This window comes from Astatotilapia calliptera, chromosome 1, assembly GCF_964374335.1.
Source record: "Astatotilapia calliptera chromosome 1, fAstCal68.1, whole genome shotgun sequence".
Classification (NCBI taxonomy): domain Eukaryota; kingdom Metazoa; phylum Chordata; class Actinopteri; order Cichliformes; family Cichlidae; genus Astatotilapia; species Astatotilapia calliptera.
This window is the reverse complement of record NC_137422.1, coordinates 31,085,109-31,102,827: the sequence shown is the minus strand read 5'-3', so window position 1 is coordinate 31,102,827 and position 17,719 is coordinate 31,085,109. Positions and strand designations below refer to the sequence as shown.

General features: G+C 36.5%; 1 protein-coding gene across 3 annotated transcripts; it reads right to left on the bottom strand.

Moving 5' to 3' along the window:
• Positions 1-23: 23 nt before the first annotated feature.
• LOC113025360 (uncharacterized) lies at positions 24-16,868 on the bottom strand. Of its 3 annotated transcripts, XM_026172999.2 has the most exons (11): positions 12,429-12,523; positions 12,296-12,331; positions 3,161-3,196; positions 2,757-3,056; positions 2,362-2,682; positions 2,151-2,243; positions 1,969-1,993; positions 1,727-1,794; positions 1,359-1,395; positions 1,180-1,250; positions 24-577 (listed from the first exon to the last, which is right to left on the bottom strand). In XM_026172999.2, the coding sequence occupies exons 1-11, from the start codon at positions 12,451-12,453 to the stop codon at positions 459-461; spliced, it is 1,131 nt and encodes a 376-aa protein (XP_026028784.2). In that variant the 5' UTR covers positions 12,454-12,523; the 3' UTR covers positions 24-458. The 3 variants fall into 3 exon arrangements, with proteins under 3 accessions (XP_026028784.2, XP_026028793.2, XP_080156075.1); XM_026173008.2 differs by lacking the exons at positions 12,296-12,331; positions 12,429-12,523 and adding an exon at positions 3,294-5,364; XM_080299949.1 differs by lacking the exons at positions 2,362-2,682; positions 2,757-3,056; positions 3,161-3,196; positions 12,296-12,331; positions 12,429-12,523 and adding exons at positions 16,227-16,547; positions 16,622-16,868 and having other exon boundaries at positions 107-577.
• Positions 16,869-17,719: the final 851 nt, after the last annotated feature.

Genomic DNA, 17,719 nt, shown 5'->3' with positions numbered 1-17,719 from the left:
TCAAATTTATTAAACATGTTCTGTATGGATTAGAAACAATTTATTGAATACAAATACATCTAATTACCACAATAAAAACATAATAATTGTAAATTTGAAAGCTATACACAGTGAGTATTTTTTATTGTATTATATACATATTATATACATTTTTATGATGGATTGATGGAAATAAGGGGTCACAAAAATGTGAACACATTCTCTAGGAAAAATATAAAACACTAATGTCTGCATGCTCTAGAGTGAAAGCAAAATGCAGACTATTTTATAAAGCATGGTAAGTACATCTATGCCTTTGATCAAAATGTTTTATGAAGAAACAAGAAACAGCAAGTTGGAGCAAGTCTTTCAATTCCGCTGTGTTGCTGATAAACATCTGTGAATGCCGATGCTTCGCAGCCACTACACTTTCAGAAAACATTGCCACTCATTCTGAACGTGATCATTGCCTGCAGTCATTAATTAGCTGAAACATAAAATGAAGAGGAACTGGGGGTGGGGACGCTGTTGTCTTTCTTTTTACGTTTCATTGATGAACTATATAGGCATTCTGGCCTTGAATCTGCAGGCACATCATCTGTGGTTGGAAAGTTTCAGTTAAATAGTGGTCGCAAGTGTTATTTAGACATGTGTTTAATGAGTTTCAACACTCATGGTCTTGCCTTTCGCCTCTTTTCCGGTAACCATCTTTACTGACAGAATTAACTATTCTAATTCAGGAAGCATGAAACACTCTTTCACACATTTCCTGTGGTCTTCCTGTAAGACTGAGTAAAGCAACAAAGACAAACCTTCTGGTTTCAAGTATTAAAACACCATTTGTAATAAGTTCCCAACAATATGTTTTCTTATTCTAATAACTTCATGCTCAATCCAGCTCAAGACTAGAAGACATAATAACTACTCTTAGGTAATACATGTTGTATTTGATAATGCAACATGTCATCATGTTGCATTCATCTTACATTGCCAATTGTGATTCACTGAATATATTAATTTTAAAGTACTTTTAGTACCGTACTTTAGTAAAATGTATTACTTGGCATGCTGCTGATTAATGTTATGGGACTTATCATCTCTTTTATGTTCATGTTAGGCAATAAAGTCACCTGAATGACTGTTAAAAGGCATCAAAACTATGTCTATTATAGCACAATGAAACACAATGTGATCGCTTACCTACAACAGTGTACGCGTCTTCAAAATTTTCAGAAGGCAATGAAACCTCAGCTGCCAGATTGTTTGGACACCTGATGATAAAATGTTGTTAATGATCAGATTTCATTACTGCTCATGCTTTTGTTGTTATTACACATTTTTTAAGTGTACAGATGTTGAAAATAAAAATATATTCTTACGCGTCATCATACTCTATGCTGAAAGAGTCTTCTTTTTCTGATAAAAACACACACACAAAAACACAGTGAAATACAGAGAAAAATTAAAGTTCATAGCAATTTCTATTTATAACAGCTGTATATAGCTCACTTTTGAAAGCTTTGAAAAATTTAGTCGTTAATGAAACAGATGTGATTTGAATAGTTTTAAATAGTTTTTTTGTTTGAAAGAATATGAATGTATAACTGTTTGTGAAATTACACAGAAATCCTTTCTTGGATTAGAAAAGAGCAGAACACAGATAAGATTTTCATTCTAAGTCATCATATGTAACTTTATCAAAAATTCCCTACAGTATGTCTTGACTGTAACTCCATTTTGACCATACCGTCTTCCCACTCTTCCTGCTCCTGCTGTTCCTCCAACATGTCTGAATTTGCCTTCTGAGTCGTTGCACTGTAAAACAAAACAAACGAAACATATTTCAGTGGTACATTCACTTTTTCAGTGATATAGTGCATTCAGTATATAGAACTTTACACACAAAGACAAAACATAAAAAAATAATTTTCCTAATAATAAAAATCACAGAAGTGTCCAAAAAATTATGCATATTGAATTAAAGCTCACCGTGGTCTGCAAGAAGTTGAGCGAACTGTTGAAACGCAAAACAAATATAATTTTAAAGCAAAATATTGCATGCAGGTATATTCGGCTATATTATGTGGTTGGTTTGATTAATCCATACAATAAACAATGACTTGTGAAAAAAATGTGAAGCCTAAAATTATTTTTAATTATACTTATTTGACCTATTTTGTTGCAAATCCACCAAAGACATGCCCCGAGTGATAGCATCAAGGTTATTACTCCAACATGGAGTAATACTGTAGACACCAAATCAACTGGAAAGTAAAATAAGATGATTAATTTATTTAAAAATATATTTCAGTATAAAAATAATACATTATTATAAAAAATACGTCTATTTAAAGCATTTTTGAAACATTCAGAGAGCCTTACCTTTGACCTGAAGAAATACATTGTTTGTTCCATGAACTGTGTGCTCATGCTCATAGAAGCATTTTGATGGCAGCACTATGCAGCTGTAATGACCTGAATCCCTCAAAACCGCACCATCGATGATGAATGTTGTCAGCATCTGAGAGACATTAAAGACTTGCACTTGGAGAATCGTGACATTCTTCCTCAGGTAAGCGTAGATGAATTTACATCCACCAAGAGTTTGAATATGTTGAGACACTGTGCACTGGAATTCAAGATAGTGTCCCTCATGAACAGTGGATGGCCCAACTATTGAAATGTCTGCTGGGAGAAAATTGGCTGCATGGAAACAGGAGAAAATGAGTGGAAAGAAATAACAATGACATCATATGTTCAGGAGTCAAAACACTTACCTATGACCAGAATCTGAATGCTGTTGTCTCCTTTCTTGGCTACTTCAGAAAGTGTATAATGATTCGGGGAATAAACACAGCTGTAATTTCCACTGTGATTAAGACTAGCTCTGGATATGGTGAACAGGGTGTCACTTTGATCTTGTTTCTGGGTGAGATTCTGGATTCCGCACTCATTTATTAACAAATAAACATGGACACTTGAGTCTTTCTTTTTTCCAAATGTGCTGCATGTTACATAAAGGTCACTGTTTTCACTTATAATTGTCTGCTGGGCCAGGATCTTTGCAGGAAAAATATCTGTGAGACATCATAGTGATTAACATATGTAAAGATAAGTGCAGCTCAGTAACATATGGGAATACAGAAGAGACATATCTTGTATTGAGGGAAACTGAACTTACCTTCGGTTTGGCTTATGACCTGATTTGTCAGAACACCTTGAAGAAAAGAAGTGAAAAATCTAATGAATCCTGTCAGCTTAAATAGAAAACAGTTTGACTGAAAGACATAGATGTTATCTGTTAGTGCACTCACACAGAAGAGTAATTATTATGTTCATCGTTATAGACAATGAGCCGCCCTTACAGACTCTCTGCAGCGTATCTTCTGAAAGCTTCTCAAAAGTCTTGCTCAAACCACAGAGAGTAAAAATGGAGAAACTATATTGAACCACTTCCTGTTATTTGTAAGGTGACACGTGATATTTCAACATTTTTGACTGGATAAAAAATAATATCTACAAAAAATAAAATTCAGAGGAGTGTGTTCTTAAACCATTTTACTTTCAAATACATCATATCACAAATTGATTTCCACTGATGTTTCTTTAGTTGTATAATAAGTCATTCTGACATACAGACAATTATACCCAATACAGGATGCTTATCTTCTTTCACTCGCGCTCACTGAGGAAATATACATAATAGATTTTCACACATATTTAAACACACATATATACACTCACAAAAGTGAGGCTTTCACCATAACACAAAGCTGAACACTGATTTAAAAGTGCACTTTGACTGATTCTGATTCAGCTGACTTTAACAGATTAGACTGACTGGTTCTTTTTCTGGATATCCAGAAAAAGTACAATATTATTTGCTTTGCATTTTTGTAAAGGATCCAGTGTCCAGTGTGTCTGTATGCTTGACAATTACAGCTTTTACCCCAGGCATGCTGGGGTGTTCATAAAAGATTTATGAAAAGTTTCAGAAAAATGAAACTTGCGGTGTGTGTGTGTGTTTCATAAATATAATATTATTTACAGATTCACTCAAACCTATCTTCTTACAATTCTAGATCAACGTGTATTCAGGAGTGGGTCACATGCTTACGTTTGCATGCCTCAAACATTAATGATAACAACTTCAGTATTTATCAGTTCCATTCTTTAATTCTCAGGCTTGCAGCGGCAACATAATCTGCAGCACTAACTTGTTGCTCTAATGTTTTCCTTCCTTTTTCCTAACCCCCTTTCCGGCTTACATTCGACCTTTTCGAAATAAAATATCTGTAAACGTCACAATGGTTACACTACTTTTTCCAAAGGTCCTTTTTGTCTTTGTACACAATGTTTAAATATCCTCAAAATTCACAAATTACATTTTCTTAAATTATTACATGTTCCAGAAAGTAAGTTCGCCTTGTAATTGGAAGGTTGCTGGTTCGAGCCCCGGCTTGGACAGTCTCGGTCGTTGTGTCCATGGGCAAGACACTTCACCCGTTGCCTGCTGGTGGTGGTCAGAGGGCCCGGTGGCGCCAGTGTCCGGCAGCCTCGCCTCTGTCAGTGCGCCCCAGGGTGGCTGTGGCTACAATGTAGCTTGCCATCACCAGTGTGTGAATGTGTGTGTGAATGGGTGCATGACTGGATATGTAAAGCGCTTTGGGGTCCTTAGGGACTAGTAAAGCGCTATATAAATACAGGCCATTTACCATTTACCATGTAACTGCTTCAGAGTTAGGCAGGACCTCTTATAATGCATTTGTAACTTTTAATGTCCAATCAAATAAGGGCGCATGTATTGCAGCAATCTGAACAAATTAAGTTACATATCTCTTTAAAATGACTAGGAAGTAACTTGTAGTAACAAAGATTTACCATGGGATGTCAGCCTTTGAGCAAAGTGCCAAAGAGTCTCACATGAAACTCTAAATTTAAAAAAAAGTGGAATCGTTTGATGTGGTTTCTGGAAACTAAAAATAAATTAACTTACACCATCTTTCTAGGTTGATTTTATATATTTAATTTAAGCAAGGAGAAAGAGTCACAGTCTTTCTTTGTTAGTGCAGTAGATCTGATTTAGCATCTTTTTTCCAAGTGTGTCTTAGGTCAAGACAGGGAACTTTAACTCATCTCGTCATCTCATTTACAGGATAATTTAAAGATCCCAGATAAAACTCATGTAAGCTCAGCCTGCCTGGGTTTAAGCCCAGGACTGTCTCAATGTGAAGAATAGTGCTAACCACTTTGCATGTGGTACTGGGCAAATGTTTTAGCCACTATTGAGGCCAGTGATTCCACACAAAAAGCCACAGGGGGCAATTTAGTGACAAGAATATCATAAAAGAGAGCTTATGGCAAAGGCCTGATTTCAGAATCCTAACTTCAATATGAAATTGCATTTTCTTTTTTCAAATGGGGGGTGTTGCTGTTTTTGCAGAGTATCTAACGAATGAAAGCAACAGGTTATCAAATGCATCGTCTGAACACTGCCAGCAGTCACCTTCTCAGGATCACTCTCTGCTAGGTTATTAATATCAGCCTGGCAACAGTTGGAGGTTAAGACGCATGCTTTAATCAGCAATGCATGGTAGCGGATGTTCAACAGAAAGCAGTAGATGACGAGGTATATCTGATGGCAAAGGGTAGGAGAGTCATACACATCGTGATAGACAGATACACAGTGTAACTTTTTCACCACAGTCAGAGGGCAGGCAGAAGACAAGCACTGTGAGAAAGGAGATTAGGATTCATGGGATGATCATGTTAATTGCAAAGAAAGGAGGGAGATGACGGATGCACAAAAAGTGTGTTATATCTTTGTAGATCTCCTTTCACTAGTTCTACTTAATGTTGTGTTTATAACCAGGTTCATCAACAATAACCCATTTGTCTGTCTCACAGAAGTCCTTGAGGCTTGTAGTTGAACTAATCAGCCCCAAGTTGGCCTTGGCTTTGTTGTTTGTCCAAGAATCAAACTTTTCTTCATTGTGCAGTTTAGTTGATCAAATTGGTGAATGGACTAACATTAACTGGAACATGGATTAAAGAAAATATGGGGCTGACAAAGCTGTTGCCTTTATTTTAATGTTTGAAGGAGGCGGCACACAGGCATGCTGGCAGCTTACAGGCAGATTGTCTGTGGTTGGAAACGGTCATCTCTATTTAGACACTTGTGAGGTTGCCTCTCCTCTCATTTCTGGTTACCGTTTTTCATGACAGAATTAACTATTCTAATTCAAGAAGCACACCTGTTCTGTGGTCTTCCTGTAAGACTCAGTGAAGTAACACAGACAAACTTGCTGGTTTGAAGGGACAAAAAAGGTTTATAATAAGCTGCTCGTGTTTGTTTTTGTTATTCTTATCAAACTTGTCCTCAATCTAACCTTATTGAGCTGTAAAACTCAAAATGACAAAACAGCTACTGACAGGTAATAAATGTTGGATTTGACAACTGCATTCCTCGTACTGCCAATTTATGCATGTTAGCAGTGAAGTCACCTATGTAATTTTTAAAAGATATCATAACCATGAGTTTTACAGTATAAGGAAGTCAAACGCCATGCAATCATAGTATACACAGATTCACGACTGCCAAAATATGTTGAGCACTCACCTTTCTATATTGTTTTGATACTTTTTTATTTGAGTTTTGTAAAGTGTACATAAAAGTATTACCAGTATTTTTATACTGGTAATACTTTTAATACCTGTTACTGGTAATACCTGTTATAAATCACTCTATACTTCTGGTATAGAAGTATGGAGTGATATAAATGATATAAATCACTCTATACTTCTGGTCCATTTGTCACCCAGCTGTAAAGAAACACTCTGAAATCACAAACACTTGTATTTATTTGCATTTATTTAAACCGAACCTCTGCACAGAGGGAACTAATGCAATTGTAACCAGCAGATCTGAGGGTCAATCCCTCAGTCCTACACATATATACATTTAGCCTCACACTTTGGGGGAGGGTCCCCATGAGCTTTAAAATATGCTATAAAACCCTGGGGATTCCCTTATATGGCAACAACAGCAACTCATGGCCAGAGTGGTGTGTGTGGGTGTGTGTGTGTGTGTCTGTGTGGTACCAGCCTGTGCTGATACTTGAGTATGTGTGTATATATATGTGCTACGTAAGCATGTGCAGAGTGGATGTTGGACGCACGGTTAGTCATGAGAAAAACCATTCATGTAACCAACATCTTACTGAAAGATTGTATACTCATGACATCTGTCTGCTTTTACCCTATTCTGTGCATACTATTCTTCATATTTCCTTTTATGACAGGCAGACCCCCACTGTCAATAAATTCCTCTCTCTCTACAATTACACACACCCAAATCCTTTCCCATTCCTCTGATCTGATGACAGCTGCACCCTACCATCTAAACAAACTTGAGCACATTTTATTCTAATCATAATTTTCTTGTACTCACAAACTTTAAACCAGCCTAACAGCTGTATATACAGTAGCTACCTTAAATGAAATTTCATTAAAGCTTTGGGAAACAGATATTATCAGGAGTAATAGTTTTAAATGTTTTCTTAAGCACTGAGCGTATGAATGTTAGTGGAATAAGACTGTTGTCTTTCTTTGGATTTGAAAAAGAACAGATCTCGGATAGATAGGTTTTCTATTTCAGTCATCGTGTGTAATTCTATTAAGAATTCCCCAGACTATGTCTTTACTGTAATTCTATTTTCACTATACCTTCCTGTGCTTCCCTCTATCTGCTCTTGCTGTTCCTCCAATATGTCTGCATTGCCTGCTGACTCATTGCACTGTAAGAAAACACATTTCAGTGGTACATTCACTTTTGCATTGGGTGTTTATAGGCACACTAACACATTAACACACACTTCAACAGTCATAACAAATAATTTTTCTACTAAAATGTCCATGTACACACGATACATAAGTATTTAAAAACATCAGACTAAATTAAAGCTCACCGTGGTGTGCACAAAACTGAATGAACTGTTTTAAAACATAAGATTTTAAAAGAAAACAAAACATGCAGGTTTACTGAAGTACAATATGTGATCTGTCTTATTACCCTGGAACGCCATATAGAAAAAATATGGAACCAAAATTTTTTTGATTATTAGGTATTTGATTACACTTGACCTTGTAACCCTAACCCTGGACCCAGAGTTGACTCAGCCTCTTCAAGTGCTCTGATTCTATTGCTGTACAGTAACTCAGTCTGACATACCGACAGTAGTACCCAATATAGGATCCTATCTTCATTCACTCTCACTGCTCTGGGAAATTATATAGGAAATCAAAATTGACAACAGCTATAGCTATTCAAATGTAAAATAATCTCTACAGAAATTTTACATGTTTTTTCAAATGTCTTTACAAGACATTTTATTTCATCAATCTGAAGAAACTGCGTTACATATCCCTTTATAAAAAACAACCTGGGAGTGGCTTAAAGTAACAGAGATTTACCGTTGGATGGTACTTTCATACTTTGAACACAGTTTGTGCCGCTTGATTTCCAAACACGAACATCTAAATCAAGTTTTTTCTAAATGAAGAGTGTAATGTGGTATCTGGAAACACAGAAGAAACCAACCAACAGAGACTTGATATCATTCTGTTGTTCGGGGCCTGATGTTTTGTCCTGGTTTTGCATGGGACTTAATGAATGGTACAGACTTTTTATCTAATAGTCTGAACACTGTTAACAGTCACCTTCTCTCTCTGGCCTGGTCATGAAAATCACTCTGGGCAGCATTTCAAGAAACCCACTTGCATGGTTATACATCTTTGGTGTCATGGTCTCTCATATATACATGGTGTTACTTTTTCACCACAGTCAGAGGGCAAGTAGAAGACAAGCACAGGGAGAAAGGAGATGAGGAGGCAAGGACTAATCGTGCTGACTGCATAGAAAAGAGGGAAACTGCAAATCCATAAAAAGTATGTGATAGATCTGTTCAGATCTCTTCACAGCACTTTTACTTGTTATCACGTTTATAAGCAGGTGTGTCAATAATTGTAGGGTAATTTCCAATAAACCAAGTTCAAGAAGAGAGTCTATGGCTGACGCGTGTTCCTGGTTTCCAAAAGAAATGCTTCCAGTTGCATTATGATGTGAAGACTGTTTATTTATTGCAAACTGAAGATATAACAATGAACTCCTTCCTAAGTAAGCATGAAAGTTCCAAAAAATAAGCAGTTATCCAGAACTACCTGTGCACACGGTCAGAAAAACCATGTGACTCCTAACCTCTCTGTCCATGCTCCTCCCCTTCCCCCTCACACAGGGTTTCATGCTACTATTGCACTTACATACTTAAAGTGAGAGGTACCCCTTTTTAGGTTCCAATCCCAAACAGTGACATAACATTACTTTATGTAAACACATAATTAATCCTGTAAAGATGACTTATGTAATGAATCTATGAATTATGAAACGAACACGAACTCAATTGTAAACAAAAATATAAAGTAGATGTCTGGCGCCTGCAATAATAATCCGTTCGCCTTTCTCCCAGAAGTATTTGAGGTTGATAGGATCCCCTGTAAGCACCAAATCAATTTGGGCTTTGTCGTAGATCCATGAAAACACATCAGAAAAAAAAAAATCCCAAAATCATGCTGAAAATCTACATATTTTATATATACTTTTTCAAATATTTGATGTAAATGAAAATGATAAACCTACAGAGGGTGGAAATCTGTCATAGTGAGTAATCCAAACCACACAGCAGCATAGTGTGCATACTGTTTAATGACTAAACACATGTTTTGGATGGATCATCTTAGGTGACATCTTGACTGAAGTTTGGTCTGTTTTCAGTGTCTTTGCCCTGTCATATGATTGCATTTTTTCTCCCCATCGGGGAAAAATGTTTACATTCACCTGCCATCTTCATTGTGCTGATTTATTTATGTATTATTATTTCATTATTCTAACAATAGTATTGTAGGTAGCCATCAGGTAGCACAGCATTATATGCCAGATAGCACAACTTCATTAACCCTACAAACATTGACACAACCTTGTTTCTGTCTTTCTGTATTCATTGAAGAAAGGTAGCAGTCATCAGCAGCTATCTCTGTTTATACACGTATGAGCTTGACTCTTTTCTGTTTTTCAAGACAGAATTAACTATTCTAATTCAGGCAGCATGAAAGACACGCCACATCTATCCTGTGGTCTTTCTGTAACACTCAGTGAGCTAACAGACACAACCCTGCTGGCGTGAAACAGCAAAAACAGCATTATAATGAGCAACATTTTGCATTTGATAAGCAAGGGGACTTCTCATATTCTCATGTATTTGTATATTGTATTATAATGATAACCATATTTTACAGTGTTTAGTGTTAAAAATATGTTATTTGGTATGCAAACTCATGACCTCTTATTAGGTTATTGTTAGAAATCAAAGTCAACTCAATGACTGTCAAAAGGCATTAATGCTGTAAAGCAGGGGTGGGGGAACTCCAGACTTCAAGGGTCGGTATCCTGCAGGTTGTAGATGTGTCCTTGATCCAACACAGCTGCTTTAAATGGCTAAATTACCTTCTCAACATGTCTTGAAGTTCTCCAGAGGCCTGGTAATGAACTAAACATTTGATTCAGATGTATTGACCCAGAATGATATCTAAAACCTGCAGGACACCGGGCCTTGAGGCCTGGAGGTCTCCACACCTCCTGTAAAGCCTTCAACCATGAAATAATTGCCAGAAAAATCTTCTGAAATTAAAAAAAAGAGAAATTTAATATTAAATATACAAAGTAATAAGGCAAAAAAAGAAGAAGACAGATTTCTTTTATAAATCTTCTACTATTGAAATTTCTATTTTTGAGGATTACAGTTTAAAACAACAACAACAACAACAAAAATCCAAAACTTGACAATCTGGGCAATGAGCTACCAGAACTTTTTCTGTAATTTTACATATTTATATTTTACAATTTAAAGAGTTGTGCCGATATATTTATTTTCCTTTATCACGTAGAGAAACAGTTAAATACGTAACTTCTTTACAATGAAAGGAAGGGGAGTTTCATCACTTCAGGGGCGTAATTTCCAGAGGGTTCATGACACCCCCCCCCCCCCCCCTCCAATAATCAGACTCAACCAATATACCCCCCACCCCACCTCACCTCCCCATAAAATTATGAATTATCTTGCATAAATAGGCTGTTGATTTTCTTTACTCACTTCAGGTATTACCAGCAAAATAGTTGCATGTTTAGTCATCTGGGAATCAGATTTATTTAGTCAGAGATATGCAACATAAAATCAGTTTGACACTCCTGATCTAGATCGTCCCCCTCTCTCATCCCGTCATTTCCTCAGCATGTGTGCATTTGCCTGTTTGTTTGATCCACAAAGGGACGCCACCAGTAATACCATCAAGGTTATCACTCCATAACGCAGTAACCCCAGAGAGATGAAATCCACTGGAAAGCACAAAAAGACAGCATAAACAAGAATTTAAAAAAGCATTTTTGAAACATTCAGAGACCCTTACCTTTGACCTGAAGAAATACTTTCTTTGTTCCATGAACTGTGTGCTCATGCTCATAGAAGCATTTTGATGGCAGCACTATGCAGCTGTAATGACCTGAATCCCTCAAAACCGCACCATCGATGATGAAAGTTGTCAGCATCTGAGAGACATTAAAGACTTGCACTTGGAGAATCGTGACATTCTTCCTCAGGTAAGCGTAGATGAATTTACATCCACCAAGTGTATGTAGGTGTTGAGACACTGTGCACTGGAATTCAACATAGTCTCCCTCATGAACAGTGGATGACCCAACTATTGAAATATCTGCTGGGAGAAAGTTGGCTGCATGGAAACAGGAGAAAATGAGTGGAAAGAAATAACAATGACATCATGTGTTCAGGAGTCAAAACACTTACCTATGACCAGAATCTCAATGATGTCGTCTCCTTTCTTGGCTACTTCAGAAAGTGTATAATGATTCGGGGAATAAACACAGCTGTAATTTCCACTGTGATGAAGACTAGCGCTGGATATGGTGAACAGGGTGTCACTTCGATCTTGTTTCTGGGTGAGATTCTGGATTCCGCACCCATTTATTAACAAATAAACATGGACACTTGAGTCTTTCTTTCTCCCAAGTGTGGTGCATGTTACATAAAGGTCACTGTTTTCACTTATAATTGTCTGCTGGGCCAGGATCTTTGCAGGAAAAATATCTGTGAGACATCATAGTGAGTAGTATATGTAATGATGAATGCAGCTCAGTAACATTTAGGAATACAGAAGAGACATATCTTGTAATGAAGGAAACTGAACTTACCTTCGGTTTGGCTTATGACCTGATTTGTCAGAACACCTTGAAGAAAAGAAGTGAAAAATCTAATGAATCCTTTCAGATTAAATAGAAAACAGTTTGACTGAAAGACATAGATGTTATCTGTTAGTGTACTCACACAGAAGAGCAATTATTATGTTCATCGTTATAGACAATGAGCCGCCCTTACAGACTCTCTGCAGCGTATCTTCTGAAAGCTTCTCAAAAGTCTTGCTCAAACCACAGAGAGTACATATGGAGAAACTATGTTGAACCACTTCCTGTTATTTGTAAGGTGACACGTTCAACATTTTTGACTGGATAAAAAATAATATCTACAAAAAATAAACCATTTTACTTTCAAATACATCATATCACAAATTGATTTCCACTGATGTTTCTTTAGTTGTATAATAAGTCATTCTGACATACAGACAATTATACCCAATACAGGATGCTTATCTTCTTTCACTCGCGCTCACTGAGGAAATATATAATACTTCTGAAGTTGCAGTCTGTTTGGCCTCTCAGGGCAACCGTAAATATATGTAAAAGATTTCCATAGATTTTCAAACACACACATATACACTCATAAAAGTGAGGCTTTGACCATAACACAAAGCTGAACACCGATTTAAAAGTGCACTTTGACTGATTCTGATCCGGCTGACTTCAACAGATTATACTGACTTGGGCCAAACCTTTTCCTCTGGATATCCAGAAAAAGAACAATATTATTTGCTTTGCATTTTTGTAAAGGATCCAGTGTTGTTTTATTCAAATGCTTGACAATTTCAGTTTTTCCTCTGGGAGTGGTGGGGTGTTCATAAAAAGTTTCAGAAAAATGCAACTTGCAATTTACTGAACTTGCGCAAGGTGTGTGTGTGTGTGTGTGTGTGTGTGTGTGTGTGTGTGTGTGTGTGCGTGTTCTATGAATATACTCTAATTTACAGATGTGCACTCAAATCTATCTTCTTACAATTCTAGATTAACGTGTATCCAGGAGTGGGTCACATGGTTACACTACTTTTTCCAAAGGTCCTTTTTGTCTTTGTACACAGTGTTTAAATATCCTCAAAATTCACAAATTACATTTTCTTAATTATTACATGTTCCAGAAAGTAACTGCTTCAGAGTTAGGCAGGACCTCTTATAATGCAATTGTAACTTTTAATGTCCAATCAAATAAGGGCGCATGTATTGCAGCAAGCTGAACAAATTAAGTTACATATCTCTTTAAAACAACTAGGAAGTAACTTGTAGTAACAAAGATTTACCACAGGATGTCAGCCTTTGAGCAAAGTGTCAAAGAGTCTCACATGAAACTAAAAAAATTTTTTAAAAAGTGGAACAGTTTGATGTGGTTTCTGGAAACTAAAAATAAATTAACTTCCAACTTCTCTTTAGGTTGATTTTATAGCAACAGGTTATCAAATGCATCGTCTGAACACTGCCAGCAGTCACCTTCTCAGGATCACTCTCTGCCCTGGTAATTAACAAATAATTTGTATTTTAAATATTCCATTACTCCCCAACACTGGAAGATAAGCACAGTGAGAAAGGAGATGAGGAGGCAAGGACTAATCATGGTGACTGCATAGAAAAGAGGAAAACTGCAAATGTATAAAAAGTATGTGATATCTGTTTAGATCTCTTCACAGCACTTGTATTTATTATCACGTTTAGGTGCATCATTAATAATTCATTCACCTTTCCTCCAGAAGTTTTTCAGGTTAATAGGAGCCCCTATCAGCACCAAATCAATTTGAGCTTGGTCATAGATCAAAAGACAATCACAGACAAAATCATGCTGAAAATCTACATTGCATATCCTTTTTTATTATTTTAAAAGAAATAAAAATGATAAACCTACCAAGAGTGGCCATAATCTGTCATATTAGTGACTGAACACATGTTTTGGATGGATCATCTCAGGTGATATTTTGACTGAGGTTTGGTCTGTTTTCAGTATCTTTGCCCTGCCATACGATTGCATTTTTTTCTGCCCATTGGGTAAAAAAAAAAAATTACCTTCATCCCCCATCTTCACTGTGCTGATTTATTTATGTTCTATTATTTCATTATTCTAACCATAGCATTGTAGCTAGCCATCAGGTAGCATATCATTACATGCCAGCCCAACTTCAATACAAACACTGACACTACTTAATTTCTTTCTGTCTTTATTAATGTCTGACAAGCCATACGTTTTAGTTTTTTAGAAATCTCTGGGTCAGTACATGGCAAATCATCTTTAGATAGAAATGATAGCGAGCTAACTTCCTGCTTCTTCAACTTCTAACTCTGTTGAACATTGAAAATCTTTTTTTCTATGGATGCATGTATGTTAAACCTTATTGTAACACATGGGAGAGAAGCCACTACAATCATTTTATTGGAGATCTAAATTTCTGGGCTCTTTTAAACTCTCAGTGGTGCCACAGAGTCTGTTTGAATTTGGGAACAGAAGTTTGTACCGGGGAATAGCTACTGACATCAGACTTTTTAGGCAGTTTTTGCAAAAAAGCAAAAGCAAAAAACCTCTTTCACAGCTTTGTATGTGGTAACCCTACTGCTGTAGAATAAAATGGCTAGGTAAGTGGCCTGCACCTGTGAAACCTTTTGTGCTTTGGGGGTTACCTTATTGTTGCTCATCCAGCGTAGCTAAAGCCGACAACACCGGTCTGCTAATCAATTAACCAAATCAACATCCCAGAAATGTATTTGACTTGATGCTATAAGTCAGAATGAAAAGTATCCCTTTCATTTTTAATTGCATTAGCATTCGCTTCGGTCATGAATTAGCTGGAATGTGGACTGAAGGGCAAATAGGGGAAGAAAACTGTGGGCTTGATCTTGCAGGCAGATCATCTGTGGTTTGACAGTTTGAAGTTAAGTAGCAGCCATGGCCATCTCTGTTTAGACACTCATAAGCTTGCCTCTTTTCTGTTCACCATTTTTCATGACAGAATTAACTATTCTAATTCAGACAGCATGAAACACACACCATATATACCCTGTGGTCTTCCGGTGACACTCAGTGAACTAACAGATACAACCCTGCTGGTGCAAAAGAACAAAAACATCGTGATAATAAGCTGAAAATGTTAGTTTTATTATTCTTGTGAATGATGTGATCAATCCAGCCTTTTTATTCTACAGATCAAGATAAGAAAACCAATTAGTTACCCATATTTTACAGTGCCTTTAGTGTTTAAAAAAAACATGTTATTTGGCACACTGCTGATCATGATCTTCATAAGATCTCTTATTTGTGTGTTAGAAATCAAAGTCACCTCAATGACTGTCAAAATGTATTATTGCTGTAAAACCTTGAAAAAATTGCTAGAAAATTCTTCTCAAATTAAAAAAATGAAATTTAATATTAAATATACAAAAATGAGCTATTTATATCTTACAATATAAATATAAATATTTGCCCTCTAACTGTGGTGAGAAAGTAACACTGTGTATCTCTGTCCTGCTGTCTTTGACTGTTTTTCTTCTCGTCATCACAGAGACCATAAGTCCAAAGAGTTGTCCTGGGGGATTTATTTCTTCATTACAGCAGCTTTTTCTTTATCATTTAGAAAAACAGTTAAATATATAACTTCTTTCCACTGACAGAAAGGGGAGTTTCACCACTTAACTAGTGGGCTGTGTGTGGCCTGCAACATAAAATCAGTTTGACACTCCTGATCTAGATCGTCCCCCTCTCTCATCCTGCCGTTCCTCCAGCATGTGCGCATTTGCCTGTTTGTTGTATGATCCACCAAAGGCACACCACCAGTAATACCATCAAGGTTATCACTCCATAACGTAGTAACCTTGAAGAGATTAAATTCACTGGAAAGCACAAAAAGACAGAATAAACTAAAATTTAAAAATTTAAAAATTATCTATTTGAAAGATTTTTGAAGCATACAGACTTTCTTACCTTTGACCTGAAGAAATACTTTGTTTGTTCCATGAACTGTGTACTCATGCTCATAGATGCATTTTGATGGCAGCACTAAGCAGCTGTAATGACCTGAATCCCTCAAAACTGCACCATCGATGATGAAAGTTGTCAGCATCTGAGAGACATTAAAGACTTGCACTAGCAGAATCGTGTCATTCTTCCTCAGGTAAGCGTAGATGAATTTACATCCACCAAGAGTTTGAATATGTTGAGACACTGTGCACTGGAATTCAAGATAGTTTCCCTTATGAAGAGTGGATGGCCCAACTATTGAAATATCTGCTGGGAGAAAATTGGCTGCATGGAAACAGGAGAAAATGAGTGGAAAGAAATAACAATGACATCATATGTTCAGGAGTCAAAACACTTACCTATGACCAGAATCTGAATGATGTCGTCTCCTTTCTTGGCTACTTCAGAAAGTGTATAATGATTCGGGGAATAAACACAGCTGTAATTTCCACTGTGATTAAGACTAGCTCTGGATATGGTGAACAGGGTGTCACTTCGATCTTTCTTCTGGGCGAGATACTGGATTCCGCACCCGTTTATTAACAAATAAATAAAAACCATGGAGTCTTTCTTTTTCCCAAATGTGCTGCATGTTACATAAAGGTCACTGTTTTCACTTATAATCGTCTGCTGCGCCAGGATCTTTGCAGGAAAAATATCTGCGTGACATCATAGTGAGCAATATAGGTAATGATGAGCGCAACCTAGTAACATTTAGGAATACAGAAGAGACATATCTTGTAATGAAGGAAACTGAACTTACCTTCGGTTTGGCTTATGACTTGGTTTGCCAGAACACCTTGAAGAAAAGAAGTGAAAAATTAAATGAATCCTTTCAGATTAAATAGATAGAAAACAGTTTCACTTAAAGATGTAGATGTTATCTGTTAGTGTACTCACACAGAAGAGCGATTATTATGTTCATCATTATAGAAAATGAGCCACCCTTACAGACCCTCTGCAGCGTATCTTCTGAAAGCTTCTCAAAGTCCAAAACCACAGAGTGGTTAAAGAGTAAATAACCATATGCAAACATGCAATTATAACATACCCCTACCTGCTCCTTGTATGGTAGCAAGAGATATTTACTTGTTAGGATTAAAAATAATATCTACAAACAAATAATACTTACCACACTGTACTGTTATACTATTTTACTCTCATATACATTATATACCCATTTAGCTTTTGCTAACACTCTATTTCTCTCTTTTTGTCAGATAATTTGCTTCTTCAGTTATCTTACCTTACTCTGATTCTGTATAATAAGTCAGTCTGACGTACTGACAACTATACCCAATACAGGATACTTATCTTCTTTCACTTTTCACTTTGCACTGAGGAAATGTATGGAACGCCAGGACTGCCATAATGAATTAATTAAATACACCATTAAATAATTAATTAAATGTGGCAATAATTAATTAAAATTGGAATTAATTAATTAAATAAATAGT